Raw genomic sequence first — 19872 nt, 5'->3', positions numbered from 1 at the left:
GCTAACAGCATATTTCTAAAAGCTTATATATCTTTTAATGGTTGTTGTACAGTACATCTTTACTGGAAGGGTTGAATCCATGTTCCAGTTCAAAGGATGGAAATTCAGTGGTGTAAAAACTTATTTTGACTGGTATTGGGTTTTTTTGTGTGGTTTTTTTGTGTGGTTTTTTTTTTGTTTTGTTTTGTTTTTTCGTTTTGCTTGTAACACATTCTCTCTCACCTGTGGCCTCAACATCCGTTTTCTGATTTGTGTTTTTCAGGCTATTTTTTGTAGGATCGCGAGAAGGTCACCTTCCTGATCTGTTGTCTATGATCCATATAGGGAGGTTCACACCTGTGCCAGCACTGCTTTTCAATGTAAGTTATTACTGCTTTCCTTTTCAACTGTTCAGGTGTGACCATATGAATTATTTAAAGGAAGACTTTAAAAAAGTACAAGAGAGAACTTCAGATTTACTGTCATTGAGGTGATTTCTGAGAGGGTGAATTTTGAGAGGCATAAAATCATGCCAAACACCAAGGGGGAAAGGTGTTACTTTCAGGCAAAAAGCAGCATAAACTCAAACTTCTGTTGTTCATCTCACTTCCGTTCTTTTCTGACAGTGTGTTATGACCCTTATTTACCTGGCTGTGGAAGACGTCTTCAAGCTTATTAATTACTTCAGTTTCAGTTACTGGTTTTTTGTTGGTCTGTCTATTGCTGGGCAATTATATCTACGTTGGAAGCAACCAGATCGACCCAGGCCTCTTAAGGTAATATTTACTTATTACAGAATTGTTCAAGATCCCTCTCACGTAACGTGAAAGTACTGCCTAAAATGTGGATGATACATGTTATGCCTAAAGGTTACAAATTGATCAGGACACAAAACATGGCTTTCGTTTTATGTTGTACCATGAAAACTAGTTTGTGATTACTGTAATGATATACTTTTTAATTGTATGTTAGTTCAATCAGTAGCCCTTCGCTCTGTCAACTCGCGAATGTCTCAATAGGCTAGCATAGTAGTTAGACTTTTTTCTTCAATTAGTGATCTCAAATTAGGAATGCTTAAGTTAATTCTGTCAATATGGACCACATTTAGCTCTGATGGAGTTTCAGTTGAATATCTGATCCTCTTACCACCTTCCCATGCTTGAAGTTGATACACTAGATGAAAAAGTCATTCTTGTTTCCTGGGATTTATTGGGTTTGTCTAAAACCACTTCATGCTGTTATACAGTTTCTTTCAAGGCAGCAGAGTTACCATACTTGACTACTTCTGCAAATTTTAGCATCAGTTCTGCAATTTCCATATGGTTCCAAATAGCCTGCTATATAAGAGAAAGAGCAGATAATTTCACAAAGTGGGACTGAGAGGGAAAAGTCTGTAGTTCTCACCAAAATATTTAGAACTGTAGGCAACAAATATTTCAATTACATTCTGTTCTGTGTTTTTCTGTCTCCAGTTGAGTGTGGCTTTCCCAATAATATTCTGTATATGCACAGTATTTCTGGTGGTGGTGCCACTCTATAGTGACACCATAAATTCATTGATTGGAATTGCCATTGCTTTATCTGGAATTCCAGTCTTCTTCTTGGGAGTCTATTTACCTGCATCAAGAAGACCTCAGTTTATCAACAAGATTTTAGGTAAGTTTCTTTGTAGATGAAGATGATGTTAGGAAAGAGGAAAACTAAATAAGGGAATCTCAGTTTATTGATGGAACGGATTGTGGTCAGTTGACCCCAGCCAGCAGCTGAGGTCCCAGAGAGCCACTCACTTACCAGCACCCCACAGCAGGGTAGGGGAGAGAATAGAAAGAGCAAAGGCAAGAAAACTTGTTGGTCAAGATAAAGACAGTTTAGTAAGTCAAGGAAAAGGGGGGGAAAAAAACCCTGCTGCTGCTGCAAACACAGTCACCACCTCCCACAGGCAGACTGATGCGCAGCCAGTCTCCAAGCAACGGCCACCATGGAAGGCACCCTCCCACATGTACGCCCTTCTTCCTCTACACCATTTTTTATTGCTGAGCATGACGTCATATGGCATGAAATATCCCTTTGCTTAGTTTGGGTCAGCTGTTCTGGCCATCTCCTCTCCAAACTTCCTGCCCATCTGGTTGCTAGCAGGGCAGAGTGGGAAGAAAAAAATAGCCTTGATACTGTGCAAACACTGTTTAGCAACAAACAAAACATTGGTGTGTTACCAACCCTGTTTAGGCCACAAATCCAAAACACAGTGCCATCTGGGCTGCTATAAAGGATGTTAACTGTATCCCAACCAGACCCAGAGAAGGGGTCTGCTAATTTTATTTATGTTTTTACACCCAGATTTTATTTACTGTAGATTTAAAAGACCATCCACTTTCTACAGATTTTTGTCCCCATGTTTTATGCATTTCTCTTTAATCAGGCTCATGAAAAGTCTTTTTCTTAAGCAAGATTGATGACTGTAAAAGGGCTGGACATACTTGGTGTAATGCAAGTGAACTGTCTTGCTTTACTGAATCAGTTGTTTGAAGATGGATAGATTTTTATGCCAGTCACAGACAGAATTTTGCCTTCTATTGAATTGCTGCAGTTAATTCATACATTTCTCTCCAGCAGTATGCTGTTGCTATTGTTACTATGTGAGAAAATCATAATGAGGGATGTGGAAAGGAAGGTTTATAGCATAATCTTAGAATGCAACAGGATGTGGTGCTGCAGCACCCAGTGAATGTGTAAATATTTAGTAATCTTGTCACTTTCCTGTGCGCTACTTGAAGTTCTTGTTTTATTTTTTTTTCCTACCAATTTTTACACTCTTAACTGTAGAGAAAAATATTTTATTTCGATTCCTTGGCAGGGTGCCTAAGAAGAAAAACACCCTAGGATATCAACATTTTAAACATTATCTATTTTAAAAAAATATGAGTGGAAGACACTTTTTGTATTAACTTCCATTGTTTGTTTCCCTCAAGAGAAGTGAGGCAGCATTCTTGACAATTAACTTTCATTAGTCAGGTGCATGTTGGGTAATTAACATTGAGGTGGCTATTCTTCTGATTATCTTCAATTTCGTATGCAGGTGCAGTCACACGAAACATGCAGCTGCTCTGTTACTGTGTTTTAACAGAGATGGACACAAATGAAGAAAAGAAGTTAGAAATCAAATCCAACTAGGATTTCAAAGCCATTACAAGAAACAGGAGGGAGGATAAAGCAATTATGACAAAAAAAGGGAAGAGATGGAACTGGAAAAACCAGGAAAACTGTTTCCAGCGGTCTTTCAGAAACTCTGAAAATGTATTTAGTTGCAGTTGGATTTCCATAAAAATTGTGCCCTCGCATCACCGTCCTAAACTGTGGCATATTTTCAGGGCATGTTTTCATTGGATAATGATTACCTACTCATTTCAGGCATACAAGCTATGTGTCAGTACTGTTCCTTCTTCAGAATTGGTATTAAAATGGTAAGAGCTAATGGATCAAATTAGATTTTTGCAGAACCAGGTGGTGAAGCAATGCATTTTTAAGTTAGACTGAAAACCACTTTGACTCAGACCAAAAGTCATTCCAGCTTAATTCTGATGGATGTTTGCATGAAGTGATTTGCTGTGCTGTCTCAGTTCTTATCGCAGAAGACAAGTGGTCACAAGAAACTACCTGATTTGTCATTATTAGCAGAAAAATTAATAAAGTTGTGCTGTGTTATTTAAAGACAGAACCAACCTTTCTCCCTTAAAGATAAGTATTTTATTCTGTATACTATATGGAAATGTGGTATCTGACTGCGGCAAGGATTTACAAAGGACCTGGCCACTAAAAATTTGATTAACACTTCATTCTTTTCCTGTTAGCTTGTTAGTACTTGGCCAACTTCTGACAGGCTTTATGAAGCTTCCAAAATGAAAATCTTCAGTTTGAAGATAGTAAGCATCTGTTTTTGAACTGTTTCAGTGAACACACAGTAGCAGTTGTTACCTCAGCAGTCAGAAAAATCCCTTTCTAAATTTCAGTGCTGTTCACTAGAAAAGGACCATGCAAAAACTCGCAGAACAAACCACTTTCCTTTTTTTTCTTCTATAGCAGAAGTAAAGTTCTGTGGCAGCAGCTATATCTGGAAAGCTAAGTAGCAGGGAGAGAAAATAGGAATAACAACAGAAATAAAAAGTAGTATTGCAATACAGACTGATGCTAATTAGTAGTATTTGTAATTCCAAAGCTGTAAGCCTAACATCAGGACCCTTCTGATTACTGAATTTTGCTTAAGCCAGTTTGTTTGGCTAGCAGAGTGAGAGATACATCTAAACATACGAGGATTTTTTTTCTTAGTTCAGAATGTTTACCTCAGTTGCCCTGAGTTTATTCACATGTGCGCTTTTTTGTGCATTTAAGTTGAACTAAATCTTGTAATTGATGAAGCAATGACACTTCAAATGCTGGACCATATTTGCATCAGCTACTTGAATAATAGTGAGAATATTTGGATTATTGTACTGACCCCAAGTTTAAGATAACGAAAGTTATCTTAAACAAAAAGCTACAGATAATGGCAAGTGGTAGTAGATCGTGAAAACTAACATAAAATGGAGTCTCGGGCTATCTTTGTGAAGCAGCATTGGGACTTAATATAGTTAAATTCTAGCTGAGGAACTTTGTGCACAGTTGGCACATAAATATATAGGGTCTTCTCAGTATTTAATGAAAATTAGCATTTAGCTACTACAGTACAGCTCTTTAGTCTTTCATATGATTAGAATGAATTCAGTATCTAGGTTGAGACATCTGTGCAGTGGGCAGCATAGCTTTACCAGGCTAGGGTTGTGGCATAGGTTAAGAGCCATATCAACCTTTCTGTGAAAACACACACAAAAAATTTTGTTCCCGCTGCCTTGACCTCACTAGCCAGAACTAACTGACCTAAAGTCACTGCTGCAACCTACAGCTCATGACTGACATAGATCTAACATCCTATTAGCTATACTTCTACAGACTCAAGTAGGAGGGTGCTTACCAAACAGGTAAGATTAAATTGTTTTAAAGTTAAAATGCTGACATGGCTTCAGCTGTACCAACTCTTATGATTTTTAATGAGTAAAGAAAACTTAGTCAAAAATTCTTTATTTACAACTTAAATGCACATATATTGTTCTACTCTGATAGTAGAATTACTGGAGAGAGATCCAGCAATAAAATGGACAGGTCAAGGCATTTCATATGCTCAAGTACTTGTAAGAAGGTAACTTGAAAGTTAAGAACAAATACAGTAGAAAGCAGTAGGACAGAGTGCCTTTGTCGAGGGCTGCCACTTGCCATCATGGCAGACGTGTTCATCTTCTTGTGAAACCTGACACATTAGTCATGACAAGAAGGGCTGCTGCACTTAAGGATCCTCACAAAAGTTACTCCCTATACAATATTCCAACTTGCACAGATCTAGTTAAATCTCCTATTAAATAGTGGAATACTTACAATGTAAAAAGAAAAAAAATCTTCCACAGCAGTTTCCCCATATATAATGTGGAGGTACTGTCAGTACAGGTACAAATGCTTGGGCATGCAGCTTTTAAAAAAAAAAAAAAAATAAATTCCTCAGACCCTCGCATCAGAGAACAGGCAGAAAAATTATTTTAAAGCATATAGTATCTTTTGCTTGGAACGAAAACTTGTATTGTCAAGTTGCATATTCACACCTCTCTGTTTAATATCTACCAGCTGCAGTTGGCTGCTTAGACAGTAAAAGCTTTTAGTGTTTACTGGAATCCCAATCTAGTACCTAATACGCAAGCCTAGTCACTAGTCACTGGGGTGACCATGCTAGTCACCAGCAGTTTCAGAAGGCCAGACAGGGAGAAGTTTACCTTAAAGCTCATCCATGTAAAGACTGGTTTCCTGCTGTCCCAATGAGCACAACTTTTACTGGAAAGTGGGTTTCTGGGGGTGGGGGGTGTTTGTGGGTTTTGTTTTGTTTGGGGTTGTATTTTATTATTTTTATTTCAACATTCTTATGAATAGCCATCAGCAGCTGCCTAAATTTTCAGGTCTACTGTAATGGTAGAATTTCATCTTCAGTATGCATTTAATCTTCAAAAAAGGGCTGTTAGTCAGAATCCAAATCCTGGATCTCATCATATCCAAATTCTTTTATAACCTCCTGTCGGTATTTGTTCCATGTTCTTCTCCTGTAACATTGGTCCTCATCACTGAGGCTCTCTTCAGAGTCTAAAGAAAGAGCATGAATGCTTTTAGATTATCCCATCTTTTTAGTTAAGCAATTAGGTTAATCAGACTATTTTAACCATCTTGAGTAACTAACAAATACCAAGTCCAAACAACTTCTATATTTGGTGAGGTTTGAATTATGCTTGGAGTGCGCTGGGGATGGGGAGTTAAAGCAGAGGCAGTGTTTCACAAGCATGTTGAACCAAATCATCTATTCCTTATAAAAAAAGCAATCCTTTGCAAATGCAGCAGCCTGAAATGAAGTTCTCGATTTTGGTTTTGCAAAAACTGTAAGATCCAAGATCTAAGTTCCAAGAAACATGATCCTTCTCTAAGCAGATTTAACCCATTATAAAAGCAGAACACTACCCCAGCAGTGCTCAGTTAGTTGCTTTTTTAGAAAGATGGTATGTAAAAATGGATAGGATTTATATGTGCACAGCATGGAAGCAAACAATATTTATAACATCCATACCTTTTTCTCCATCACAGTCTTCCTCAGGTAAGAATTCATCTTCATCAGGATAATCATTACGCCAGTTATTTTCATCATTTTCATCATCTTCATCTTCATATATTTCCCCATGAACATGATCATCATCTACCTGCATATCAACACAAAACATAACATTCACTATAAATGCAGACACTTGGCATTAAGCGGTTTTTCATCCACCTATACAAATCATGAAGATCCACAAGATATTTATCTACTGCAAGGATAAGTTATTCAACAGTTGCACAAAGCACACAGTAGAAAAAATGTGTGTTGTCAGTATATTCACCATAGCATAGCAATCTGCTTTAAGTGAAAAATCAGCTGTCATGCATTTAAATATTCCGATTCAGCATTTAAATGCCAAAGTTAATGTCTAAATTAATCCTTCTCATAATAGGTCAAGGAAAAGAAAAAGCAGCTTCAGGTTCCTGATATGCAAGTCTATCAATGACAATATCTATACAAGGAAAGACTAAAGCTTACATTTAACTTCCTAACTCTACAGTCCCTGAAAGACAATTCTAGCACAAGAAAACATCTCATATTAGGATTAAAGTCAAGTCTTTGAATATTGAAGAAGTATGTCCCCCCTTAGTAGTATTTACAACTACACTTTAATCACTGCCTTCTAGTCACGAGATGCAAATTACTTAAGTTTACATTTGTGTGCCAAAACTTATTTGGCAATTTGAAGCCAGACAAATTCTTCTGAGCACATGAGTGCTATCCCTTCAGTTTTCATTGTCATATCATGATTTGCGTGAATCACCAGTAACCTGGAGGAACACAGGACTGGCAGTTACAAGAAGTCTAACACAGAAGTGTAGTATCTCAAAGGGTCTTTCTTGGCATGGCAACTTTTAATGCTAGGACTTTAAGCAGGTTTATTTGTGACTTTTCTATTTAAGAAAGATCTGTTTTCCCACGTCCTTACCAGTTCATATTCTTCTCTATATGGCTGTACAGAAAGGATATTTTGGATCCAGCCAGGGGCTGATGTTTCCATATAGTAGATGTCATAAACATACTCATCTTCTTTCTCACAGTGGTTTTTTTTACTGTCTTCAGAAACATTTAAACGCTCACGGATCATCTCTACTGCATTGCAAAGAATCACATCTGGATCAGTCTTCTGCTGAGAAAAAATAAAAAATGAAAAGTGCATATTTCCACTGAAGCCATGTGCACGAGGTCTTCGTTATGGCCAACAGTTTTCCTTGTAGACAGTAGCCAACAGCTAGCTAAGGTTGACATTCTGAAATCTTAGACTGAAACACTTTCCCACTGGAGCTCTGATATTTGGAACATCAGCAGCCTAGAATAGAAAGACACCAAAGAGTGTTCCAATTAACGTAGTACAGCCAACCATGCTTTGTTTCCGATAATAGGAGAAAACAACTGGGACAAGTTCCTTAGGAACTACTGAAGGGGATATGACTAATCCCATAGAACTGCTCATCTGTTTCTGATTACATGCTGGTTGAAAAGACAAATTTTAAGACAGCCTGTGCTTTGTAGTGCCTTACGCTTGCAACACTGCAGTAAAGATGTGCATACAGTAGCACTGATAATGTGCGAGCAGATTACAGTATAAAGTGTGCAGCAGAAACAACAAAAATGTGACAGATTAACAGGAAAAGGCTGACAGGCCCTAAAGATATGTTCTTTATTTCTTTTGTTTCCTCACTTCAACATTAACACAGAGGAAATTTATTCACGCTTTCTCCTTTGTAATTATTTGCAATGTATTTGCTTTAGTGACCTGTACTTGAAGATCTCCACAGGCAGGTTTTTGCTGCCTATTTTTCTCTGCTAGAGCTTTTCAGGATATCTTTTCAAATTCACAGCAGTGTCTCCTGAACTACTTAAGTAGTTCTGAGTAAAAGCTACAGACCAGCCTTTCACTTACTTTTCAGTCCTTAGAGAGTGAAAAAGAAAGCCGCCTTCTTGCTTTCAACACTTACTGCTAGCTCTAAAAGAGTAAAAAGAAAATTCTGATGCCACCTCAGTTCCATTTCTGTTCTTCTAATCAGCAAGAGTGATAGAGAACAGTTAACTAACAGATCTTAAATGTCTTTTTGAACTACTTGCTTAATAGAAAGTGAGAGTTCATACTGAAGTTTAATGGCAAAGCCCTGAAATAACCTATCAGAAATGCTGAAGGATGACAGCTGCTTGGGCTTTTCCTCAGCCAAGTATCTTCTCTAACATGAAGCATTTAAGTCTTCCTCAGAGCTGTGATGGGCTGCCTAAAGAAAGCATCCATGCATACTTACATAGAGTGAAGGAACTACTAAAGAAAGCATACACAGTCCTCTCCTCCTCTTCCATGTCTCCTTAATACAAAATCTTCATAACACTCTCTATGCAGGGCAGCCCTACACAGAAGGCAGAGCTTCTTCATACTTTAAAACCATTCTAGTTATTGAGCAGATTCCTCCAACTGAAAACATAAAACTTAACTCATAGTACTAATTAAAACAGGATGTAGGGGCTTGAGCAGCCTGTCAGACACCCAGAGTTCTGCTAAAAACAAACTACACAGTAAAACCACATACTGGAATTCCAAGGAGACTCAAAACTATATTTTCCTTTAGTGAATCTTGCCTACAAGTGACGTGCCTAGGCATCTGAGTGGATGAGAAGACACTGAATTCGATTTTTTCTTTTCTAGGTAGAGAAGTTAATCAAAAGGCCTAGAGATGAGTGTGAGAATTTGTACATCAGAACAGGGTACAGAGGAAAAAAAAAAAAACGTGGTACAAGCCCTTCCTGTAGCAGCCAATTCCACAACAGCTGTCAGTTGCAACAACATCAGTGCACTTAAGGATCCTCGCAAGTTACTCTCTGTACAATATTCCAACTTGGACATATCTAGTTACAGCTCCTATTAAATAGTGAAATACTTACAATGTAAAAAAAAAAAACTTCCACAGCAGTCAGTTTGCCCACATGTACCAGTCAACAGTGATATCAAAGTACTTCAGGAACACTGAGTTCATTTGCTGACCTGTTGGTTTGCAGCAGTTACACTGGAGTCTCCTACCACCTCCTCTTCTTGTTCAATATCAAACAACTGGAACTTCCCAGAGCAGTCCGAACTCTTATCAACAGCATCGCTCTCCTTTTGTGAAGCATCTTCTGTTCCTTCAGAGTCTGATCTGTCACCATCAGTCGATCCCTTGTCATTTATGACAGGTGCAACTGTTTCAGTACAGTTAGGTCGATGGCTGGCTATTACACGGTAACGGTTTTCCTTCCTTTTCACTTGCTTAGAAGAACGGAGTTCCTGAATGATTCGCTGAGTGCTTCCTAAAGAGGGTCGCAGGCTTCGAGCTGCTTTGTCTCGAGTGATCACTTCTTGAACGTATTTCTGAACTGGTTCATTCTGGGTAGAGGAACAAAACGAAAGAGGAATATAATGACACCATCAACACAGTAAGTCATACTCTTTCCCAAAAGTGATTTATAGCTACTATTACTGGTGCTTCATATTTGAGGACCACAGTACCAATGTTCCTAACAACATTCAAGTAACTTCTACTACTGCTTTAAGCAAGACAACTATCATAAAATTCTCTTGATATGGGGAAAGAAGTATAGAATATTTGTAAACTGTAAGACTGTTTCAATTTGATCTGTAAACAATACACTTTGTGGTGCAGAATACCCTCCAAACAAAAACACATGCCTTCAGTAGACTGTGATAGTCCTAAATTTAAGGCATGAGATACCCTGTACAGTCTCCTATAAAGGCCAGTTCCCAAGAAAGACCAGTTTCATTAGATATAAAAGGCTGTACAGTGGATGAAAGTTGTTAACGTTGTAGGGCTGAGCTTCAGTACCTCAAACAGCAGAAATCCAGGCTTGGCTTATTGACTATTCTGTAGCCTGTAAGCGAAGAACAGCCTGTAAGCATTGAAAAGCCAGTGCTGAGCACAGCTTTTCACGGCGGTCATTCTGTGCTATGTTACTTATCTGACAGCCTGCTTTGCGCGCAGGTGTGCTGCTGCTGCACAACCAGCAGCGAAGGGAAGGCCGCCGTACCCGTTTGTCCGGACAGGCCGGCATTTCGCACCGGACCGCTGCTCTCAGGCTACTAGCCAGAACTTCGCATCCACAGGGGATCCTGAAAGACCCGTGTGGAGCAGCGCTGTAAGCCTGCAGAAAAGCTTGCTGCTTTCCAAAGCCCCTTCGCGAGTACCAGGAGATGCCCCGGCTGCATCAAACCGCCCCCGCCGGCCTGAAGCGCGGCGGCGGCAGGGCCGCCGTACCTTGGAGGACACGGTCGCCACCAGCTTGAAGAGGCTCCTCTCCACCGGCTGGGCACCACCGCCGCCGCCGCCACCGCCGTGCTCCGTGCGCAGCCGCTTACAGGCGAGAAGCAGCGCCTCGACCGGCTCCGTCCCGCCGCGCTTCCTCTTCACGCGCAGCACCGCCGCCCGCTCCATAGCGCCCGCCATGGACGGGAAGGGGCGGGCGGTGAGCCGCCGGCGCTGTCGGCCCCGGAGCCCCGCTCCCTCCGCGCCCCACCCCGCCCCGCCGCGGTGCATGGCGGGTCGGTGGTGGTGAGGCGGGGCCGGCTCCAGCTCCAGGGCCTGACGGTGAGCTGAGGCCGCGGCTCTTCGGGGCTGCTTCCTTGGTGTTGGGTGGAGGATAAGCGAAGAACGCTGTCGCCATCTCTCGTCGCAGTTCCTCCCTGAGGTGAGGGGAGGTCCGGGCCGAGGCTGCCTTGCTGGCGGGCGGGCCGGGCCCAGGGCCGCCGTTGGTGGTTCGCTCCGGCTTCGGCCTCCCCGCCGCGGCCCAGGATCCAGCCGGAGAGGATGCTGCCGCTGTCCGGAGTTTGCGGGTCCCCCCTGAGGCAGGGTGTGGGACCCCGGGAGAGGGTGCTTGGTCTCTCCGGACCCGACGCGCTTCGCTTCGCCTCGGGGAGAGGTGTTTTTCGTTGAGAATTTACTGGTGATTTTTTTTTTTTTCTGGGCTGAGCTCAAGAGCACGTCGAGGTGACAGATTTGAACTTAAAACATCCTTACAGAAAAAGCGCAGGGCAGTCACCAGTGCTTCCGGCCAAGGCGGGTGTAATAGGGAAAGTATATGCATGTATCCAGAGCTAAAGTGGCGTCTGTTGTTCTCACTGGAAGTTTTGTGTTTTGTTTTTTTCACAGCCAGTATTTTGAGTATTATACTGAAGCCAAAGCAGCAAAACTGCTCATAGTACATATATAACACAAATTGAGATTGATCATGAAGACCTTTTGTGGAAGAGCTAATCCAACCACTGGTGCAATGGAGTGGATAGAAGAGGATGAGAACTATGACTACCATCAGGAAATTGCAAGGTATGCTGGAAAAAACAGCTGCTTGTTCCACTAAAGCTACAAAAAAGGGCAAACCCGACTTGCTTTTATGACAGTTTTTGGGTTTATTCTGTTCTAAGGGCATGAAATGAACAGTCTGTAGGACAGTCTAAATGTTACAGTGCCCTGTGTTGTACAGGCAGAAGTATAAATGTAGAATTTTATAAAGTATACTCCAAGTAGTTTCCTTCTATATTTTTTTTTAACATTTTCTGAGGGGCTTATCTTAATTCTGCCAGTGATTTGAGTTGTGGCAAAATACGTTGATTAAATTTCTTTTAGATCCCCAGTGTAACAAACAATTGCCAGTTGCCTCCTGTAGTAACTTCTTAAGAGCTTAATGTAACAGCCAGAGAAGTTGGGAAGATTAGATTCTGGGATATTTTTAAGTAGTGCAACCCATGAAGAAATGGGGACCAAAGAAATGTAAATCTTAGTAACAAATGAGAGGCCGTTAGTAGGCTTCGTTTGCTATGTACTGCTCTATATGAACCTCTGTCTGTCCCAGCTGTTATTTCGCAGCAGTTTGTCCGTAGGTCTGTGTATTCGGTCCATTGCTGAAGAGAGAATATATGTCAGCAGTTAATGAATTCATTTATATGCTGATGACCAGATCACTGAAATTACATTATTCCATAGATCTGGGAAGCAGTTCAGATCTTCAAAAGCATGTCAGTTATCTGTGCATTTATGGGCCGTGGGGACCAGTTGCCTTAGGAAGAGAAAACAAAGGAGGCTATATAAGATCTAGCAGTTTTATTGCGCTTTGCAGCATGTAGTATTTTGACTGGAGTTTTTTTTTATTGTAGGTCGCGCTATGCAGATATGCTTCACGATAAAGACAGAGTAAGTATAGAAGCAAAAAACTTTTGAATGGTGAGGAAATACTCATTTCCCTTCTCTTGAATAGCTGTCGCTGCATGATTATACAGGTTTCTCTGAAAGATGAAATGATCAAATTTGTAGCCCGTAAGATACCAGACCTGCTCTTAGATCAACAGATACTTTCTTATGTCTGACTTGAGTGTTCTGTTGTTTACTGCAGAACGTGATCTTTATATTAGGTAGCTGTTTTTGCTGTTCTATATTTGACATTTTTGACACAGAATTTTTACAGGAATATAAGTAAAGTCTACATTATTTTGTGGTATTTTTAGCTCTTATTTACTGCTTAGGATTGAGACTAAAATTGAGATGCCATATCTACAGGCATGATAAAGTCTGGAGTGAACGGTTTAAATGTTCTTTCTGCTCCAGCCATTTAGTCAACCATTTCATCAATAACCTTTTTAAGGACTTTTATGGTGCCTACACTATGAGTCTTGAATTCACATTGAATTGAAACGTGCCAGTGGGATCAGGCATTTAGTAAGCCACATAGACTGCAAGTTTTGTCTAAGGAATTAAAACAACTCCTACTGGAATTATATGTCAAAAGTGTTAACTAGAATTGTTTAGGAAGGGATCCAGCAGACGTTCTAGATTTATAATGTCCAAAGATAGTGTATTCTTTGAAAAGGCTTGATAAATCTTTTGGAAAGGAATGTCTTACAACAGGCTGTTACAGAGTAAATACAAGCATATATTTCAATATGTATGCTGTGGCTGACAGATGACAGCATTTGGTTTTTTTCCTGTTGTTAATGCTGGTATGCTTGTAGCCCCACTTAATGGCATGTAACCAAAAGCCAGTATTTACACGTGTTGCTTCTCACGTATGAATGTTTTTCAGTAGATGTGGAGAGGAATCTAACTCTAAGATACCTTAGCTCTTGTGCTGTTATAGGCACTATGTGACTATGGGTGTTGCTGCAAGGGAAAAGTAATCAGAAGAACAGTAGTGTCTCACATGGATTTTATTATTATTTGCTCCATAAAATATATTGAATTTGTAAATTATGCATGCGCTATAAATAGCTGACTGATCAATGACAATGCGAACGTTGTGATGAAAATTGATGTCCTTTAAATGGACTGATCTCTCCAAAACTACTTGCTTTTGCTGAAAATGGCTGTGGTGTGACCATATAGCATAAAGAATGTCTGTAGGCCTTTTTCTAATTACAGACTCATAGCTGGAGAATGCAAGATTTCTGCACAAAAAGTAAAAGTATAAATGCATTAAAGATTGCTGATTTTTTTTCTTTTTCTTCTTCTCCTCAGAATGTGAAATACTACCAAGGTATTTATGCTGCAGTGAGCAGAGTAAAAGCAAGAGGTGAGAAGGCAATTGTTCTAGACATAGGGACTGGCACAGGACTTCTGTCTATGATGGCAGCTTCAGCTGGTGCAGATTTCTGCTATGCAATTGAGGTGAGCATTTGTTACAGGTTGCACATACTTCTGCATGCCTGTTCATAGCCTTTTTTTAGAGCTTCAGTGCAGTTCTGTCTGCATGATCAGTGGAGTAGATGCTATAGCAGCAGCAGATGCTATTTTGTATTGTGGCTTCTGACGTGCAAGCTCGATACTTTCACGTGTCAAAACCACTTAGGTCTTACAAGAATATAGTTGAAAAGGAGTAATACCTTTTTCATTTTTGAACCAGTTTCTGTAAATGTACATATTAAAATCACTGAGGCAAGTTCTACAGTATTCTGTCTTGTCAAGTTATCAAAATTCAAGTGTAATATGGAAAACTTTAACAACGCTTTTGAAAAATTTGAGTATTCTCTAACCATATTGCTGATCTTCATAAGTTTTAGCTCCTGGAGATGGGTTCTCAGGCCACTTAATCGTAACATGGACCACACCATAATAAAGAGACTGTCTCATAAACTGATTTTTCCACCTGTTCATGATTAGATAGAGTATCTCCTTTTTTATTGGCAGTTAAGAAACATCCTGATGGTCATTAGCAGCCATTACTTATATTAAGAAGAGTAACAGGAATATTCTGGCCAGTTTAGCTTTTTTTTTTAATGCATTTGAAGAAACAAAGAGAAGATTCACTTGTCTGTAGGTCATAGTTGAAGGAGTGCTGTGTGATATTTATCCAAGTAAAAAATCTATGTGTTTTTTTTAATCTAGGATTTTATCCTATGATAATTTTTGCAGGGACAGCCCTCTTTCATGGAGACACAGGAAGCAATCAGAGACGTTTGTGATGGTTTCCAAAGTGGCCACAAATGTCTTGTCTTAAGCAGTCAGATTGTGTGGCTGAGTAGACTATTTGAAATTTTTGAGTGTAAGAACTAGATACGGACATTAAGCCCTTTCAACACATTCTTCATAGTTAAACAAGTTTGTTTAATGTAAATGCTAAAATATTCTTAATGTCTATTCTTGTCTTTCAAAAGTTAAATTGAAGTAGCTTTTGGAGACAGCTGATACTGAGTTTGTAACAGTGACATTGGAGCTCGTGAACTTTTGAAGTGAGGCTTGCTGTCTTGTTTCGTGGTAATGAACTTCAAACATAGGAAAAGATAGAGAAGATGTTGACTTCTTTGCAGGACTAAATATACTGCATTTTATGTTGGTGTCCTTTCATTTTTGAAAGCTAATGTTAACTTACCAGATTGTTATACTCTTGCTTTTTACAGGTTTTCAAGCCCATGGCTAATGCTGCTGTGAAGATAGTGGAGAAAAATGGTTTTCGAGACAAGATCAAGGTAATCAACAAGCACTCCACTGAAGTCACAGTTGGCCCAGGTGAGAAAAATAGGCTAGGTTAAAAAAATTGGCAAATACCTCACAACCATGAAGGAATATGTTTTATTCTTATTTTCTGTATGTTCTTAATTAAAGGAAGCAAAACTTTGCTCTCTAGAAAGTAACACTGGAAATTTACTTCAAAAGGAAGTGTAATAGTATTTCAGTAGTCCCTTGTATTTCATAATAAACTTCTAAAGGAAAATAATCTGCAGTCATCACCAGGTTCTCTAATAGGAGTAAGTTTTTTTTAATTACTTGTGTTTTCAGGATGTCATCTTCTTGAAAGACTTTTATAAAGTCTTACTATTACAATATTAAACTGTGTCTTTTAGATGGGGATATGCAGTGTCGTGCAAACATTCTGGTAACAGAATTATTTGATACCGAGCTGATAGGAGAAGGAGCTTTACCAACCTATGAGCATGCACACAAATATCTTGTACAGGTAAGAAAATAGAAATTGATAGCATGTCACATTTATCCCTAGAGAAACTCTTTTGTCTTTTTTGGATTAGGATAGAGATTATACTTGATGTAGGCTTCTGTATCCTTTGTAAATACACGCTGTGCTAATTTCTTATTCAGTGAACAATTTACTAGATTCATTCCCAGACTAAAGCTATTGGAGTTCATACTGTAAATCACAGGCTCTGAAATGACACTTAGTTGCTTTGTATTAAAACCAATAACTCGCTGGTTAACAAATGTCTTTCAGAAAGGCATACAGTTCTGATTTGGAGCTTTACATAGTAGTTTGTTCCAAGATGTTTTAAAAAATGAGGTTTTCCTCCTAAATTTGATGGACTTCACCTCCCAGGCATTGCTTAATTTTGGGTTTTTTTTTACCCAAAGGAGCTTTTGATACTCCGCATGCTTTTTGCCTGTGGAAATACTTCAAACACTGTAATCAAATTAATATCCAGTTTTTTTGACGTATAATCCATAGGTATAATTTTAGGCCTTTCTCTTTTATCCTTTCTAATTTTTTCCTTTAATTAAAATGTGGGTGGGAAAACTTACTTTGGGTTTCTACATTTCATTTCACCAGTTTTACATATAAAGACAATAGCACTCCATAACTTTTTACTGGTCTCTGTATGTAACTCTAAATTTTAAGTAGTCTCTTTGTAAAAGTATTTTTCTTGGACTTCACAGTTAGCTCTTAGTTCACAGTGGGTGTTTTTTGAACAACTTATGTTTTCTACTCTTAAAACACAAAGTTGTCATTGCGTAAATATTTGAGCCATTATTTTTCTTATTTACTCACTGCAATCACAAACTCTGGTTTAATAATGATAGCTTAGTAGTTATCTGCCTTAAGAAGCTCAAGATAGATCTGTTATTTCAGAATAAGAATGGAAATGCAAGTTTAACTGAGGCTAGTAAACTGATGTTGCATGGTTAATAAAGCAAATCTGGCCTTGCTGAACCACACTCAAGAGGGTAGATGTGTGTATTGTATTTCACAGATAGAGAGATGAAGAGAAAGTGCTCAGATGTTACAGAAGTTTCTGAAATAATTTGTTTAAAATTTCAAAGCTCCCAGTCCAACCCTTCTTTAAATTGGTTCACATTTAAGTTGATTTATTTCTCATGCATGTTAATAAGTCAAACTTATTGAATGTGTTTACCCTTTATTTTGAACACTCAGGAAGGATGTGAGGCAGTGCCTCACAGGGCAACAGTGTATGTCCAATTAGTGGAATCCAAAAGAATGTGGTCCTGGAACAAACTGTTTCCTGTACATGTCAAAGCAGAGGATGGTGAAAAAATTATCGTCTCGCCTTCAGAAATGGAGAACTGTCCAGGTGTTCCTTCTGTTTGCGATATCCAACTGAATCAGATGCCTTCAAGTGACTTCACTATCCTTAGTGATGTGGTGACTATGTTCAGGTAAGGTAGGCATTGTTTTGTTCAAAACAAAATTTTCCTGTTAGGCCTTTCATAGAAGTTGTGTATTCAGCTTAGGAAGCTAATGAGAATTTTTGAAGAGTGCTGAACTGTTTCTTTTTATAATTTTAATGCTTCTCTGCAGCGTGGATTTCAGTAAGCCAGTAAGGAGTGCTTCTACCTACTACACAGTGCAGCTGGAGCCTGTAAAATCTGGCAAGGCACAAATCGTACTTTCCTGGTGGGATATTGACATGGACCCCTCTGGGATGATAAATTGCACAATGGCTCCATACTGGGTAAAATCCACTTCTGCTTTCCAGGTAAAATACTGATCCTTCAAATGCTATCATCAGATGATTCTCAGTAATTATTTCAAGTAAAGGCCATGCCAGGTGTTTTAAGCAGCTGTCCCTTAAATTGTATAGGAACTTTGCTTATGTTTTATATATTGGAAGATGCTAAATAAGCAAATCATAGAAATGTTAACTATAGTATATACCCATTTTAGGTTTTCTTTAATGTAAAACTTAACATGTTAGCTTTAATGTAAACCTTTAAAACTGAAGCTCTATGCCTGGTCAAAATATTAGCCTGTAGTTTGCTTTCATGTAGTTCTGTTACATTTCCAAATAAGTGTTAAGTTTATGGTAAGATTTTTATACTCCCATAAAAAAGGCCGGTGTGGGAAAATGCTGGGTTGATACTGGATAATTAGAGGAATGGGAGACCACTATTAGATTCCTGTGTTTTTGTATGAATGTATTTACTAGGAGGATGACCTTTGTCAGAAGGAAGCTACAAAATGATCATTTGCACTTACTGTGTTTGAGGACAAAACTTGAAACTGTCAAGCTTTAAGGCGTTCGGTCATCTTAGAATGACCGATCAGCTCGGAATATTTGCAATGCAGAAAATAGCTTTTGAAACACAAAATCATTGTGCTGTAGTATCAGAGTGACACTAAGTGACCTCATTTGATGCATGAGGCTCCAACCACCAGTCACTATCAGCAATTCAATACAGGTTTCTAACATAAGTGAAATATAGAGGTGAAACAGCATTAATAAATACAAAGTCTATTTTGGATTTGTTTTTAATTTTATTAAAACACAAGCCTAGCTATTCAGCAAGCCAGTGGCCTCAGGCTTATTCTGTTGTAAGAAATCTATATAAAGTACACGTATTCAACATGCAGTATTAGTCTTTATTCAGCCTTGCTAATGTGAACAAGATTCTTTCAGCTAGTTGTACCTCGGTGCTTCGAAGTTGTGCCCATTCTTACTAACTGGTTTCCTGCTATTTGTTTGCTTTTCCATTCACTATTTATGAGTGCCTTTCTAAGGTTTTGTTTATCAACCCTTTTCAGTGGCGAGACCACTGGATGCAGTGTGTCTACTTTCTTCCAAATGAGGAGCCAGTTCTCCAGGGTGAGAAGGTGTACCTGACCGCCTGTCGTGATGAGTACTCCGTGTGGTATAAGCTGCAGAAAGCCAGGTAATAATACATGTGTGTGAAAAAGGGTGGTATTTTACTCCAGGCTCGAGTATTTGCTGCTCTTAGAGCAGCTATTTTGTAGAAGAGCAAGATGAGAACCTAAAGACTAGAAAATTCTTAAAAGCCACTTCATGGGCAATGCGCCACATAAGAAACATGCTATACATAAAAACACAGTTGAGATTTGGACTGCAGGCTCCTGCCTTATACTTGATGGCTTTCCATGACAGAGAAACAAGAACCACTCATGGCTGGTTCCTGGAAATCCTGAAATACAGCTCAGCTGAGCTGACAGGTAGGTAAAGGAGTGAAATAATTGCCATTCTGTCTCCATTGTCTATTTTTCTAGTCAGAACTGTCTTTTTGAGATAAATGCCTTTTGCTCAAATTAAAAGGAGCTTAATCACGTTGGTTGTGATGACAGTAACAGCTAACATTTTTAAAAATCAGGGCCAGCTCTAAACGTTAATATCTGAATTTTATGTGCCTTTTTTACTAAGGAATCCAAATGAGTAACTTTTTTCTAAAAGATCAAAACCTAAAATACCTAACAATCACAGTTAGTGGAAAAGTTTGGGCGGTTCTTGGTTTTGTCTTTTTAAAAAGGCAAAAAGTGGCCCTTTATCTTCCTCTTATTTGGCAATGCAAAGCCACAAAAATGTCCTTGGAGAACTAGTAAACTTGAACAAGTAACAGTGGAGTCCGTATGCATTAATGTGGGTACTAGCTAAAATGCATAAATGTACCTGTTTGCGAAAACAAGTTACTGATGCTGTAGTTAAT

General features: G+C 39.0%; 3 protein-coding genes across 11 annotated transcripts in view; 2 read left to right on the top strand and 1 right to left on the bottom strand.

The window, feature by feature from the left end:
* Window positions 1–3694, top strand: part of SLC7A6 (solute carrier family 7 member 6) — a 30971-nt gene extending 27277 nt beyond the window's left edge. For all 3 annotated transcript variants that reach the window (XM_075101689.1, XM_075101688.1, XM_075101686.1), the window contains exons 7-10: window positions 263–359; window positions 606–755; window positions 1452–1635; window positions 3056–3694. In XM_075101689.1, coding sequence (XP_074957790.1) covers window positions 263–359; window positions 606–755; window positions 1452–1635; window positions 3056–3150 — 526 coding nt within the window. In that variant the 3' untranslated portion in view covers window positions 3151–3694. The remainder of the gene's footprint in view (window positions 1–262; window positions 360–605; window positions 756–1451; window positions 1636–3055) is intronic.
* A 1851-nt stretch (window positions 3695–5545) lies between these two features.
* SLC7A6OS (solute carrier family 7 member 6 opposite strand) lies at window positions 5546–11232 on the bottom strand. Of its 2 annotated transcripts, none has more exons than XM_075101690.1 (5): window positions 10966–11232; window positions 9702–10079; window positions 7626–7826; window positions 6668–6797; window positions 5546–6192 (listed from the first exon to the last, which is right to left on the bottom strand). In XM_075101690.1, exons 1-5 carry the CDS (start codon window positions 11152–11154, stop codon window positions 6071–6073), a joined length of 1020 nt encoding a protein of 339 aa, XP_074957791.1. In that variant the 5' UTR covers window positions 11155–11232; the 3' UTR covers window positions 5546–6070. The 2 variants fall into 2 exon arrangements, with proteins under 2 accessions (XP_074957791.1, XP_074957792.1); XM_075101691.1 differs by having other exon boundaries at window positions 7626–7823.
* PRMT7 (protein arginine methyltransferase 7) overlaps window positions 11219–19872 on the top strand; it is a 45909-nt gene continuing 37255 nt past the window's right edge. For 2 of the 6 annotated variants that reach the window (XM_075101680.1, XM_075101681.1), the window contains exons 1-9: window positions 11219–11395; window positions 11857–12030; window positions 12858–12894; window positions 14212–14361; window positions 15591–15699; window positions 16035–16147; window positions 17354–17595; window positions 17738–17915; window positions 18962–19089. In XM_075101680.1, the coding sequence (XP_074957781.1) occupies window positions 11936–12030; window positions 12858–12894; window positions 14212–14361; window positions 15591–15699; window positions 16035–16147; window positions 17354–17595; window positions 17738–17915; window positions 18962–19089 (1052 nt within the window). In that variant the 5' untranslated portion in view covers window positions 11219–11395; window positions 11857–11935. Of the gene's footprint in view, window positions 11764–11856; window positions 12031–12857; window positions 12895–14211; window positions 14362–15590; window positions 15700–16034; window positions 16148–17353; window positions 17596–17737; window positions 17916–18961; window positions 19090–19872 lie in introns of all 6 variants that reach the window. The other 4 variants (XM_075101676.1, XM_075101675.1, XM_075101678.1 and 1 more) reach the window with 3 other exon arrangements.

The sequence above is a fragment of the Phalacrocorax aristotelis genome, chromosome 8, assembly GCF_949628215.1.
Source record: "Phalacrocorax aristotelis chromosome 8, bGulAri2.1, whole genome shotgun sequence".
Classification (NCBI taxonomy): domain Eukaryota; kingdom Metazoa; phylum Chordata; class Aves; order Suliformes; family Phalacrocoracidae; genus Phalacrocorax; species Phalacrocorax aristotelis.
This window is presented reverse-complemented; position numbering and strand designations above follow the sequence as displayed.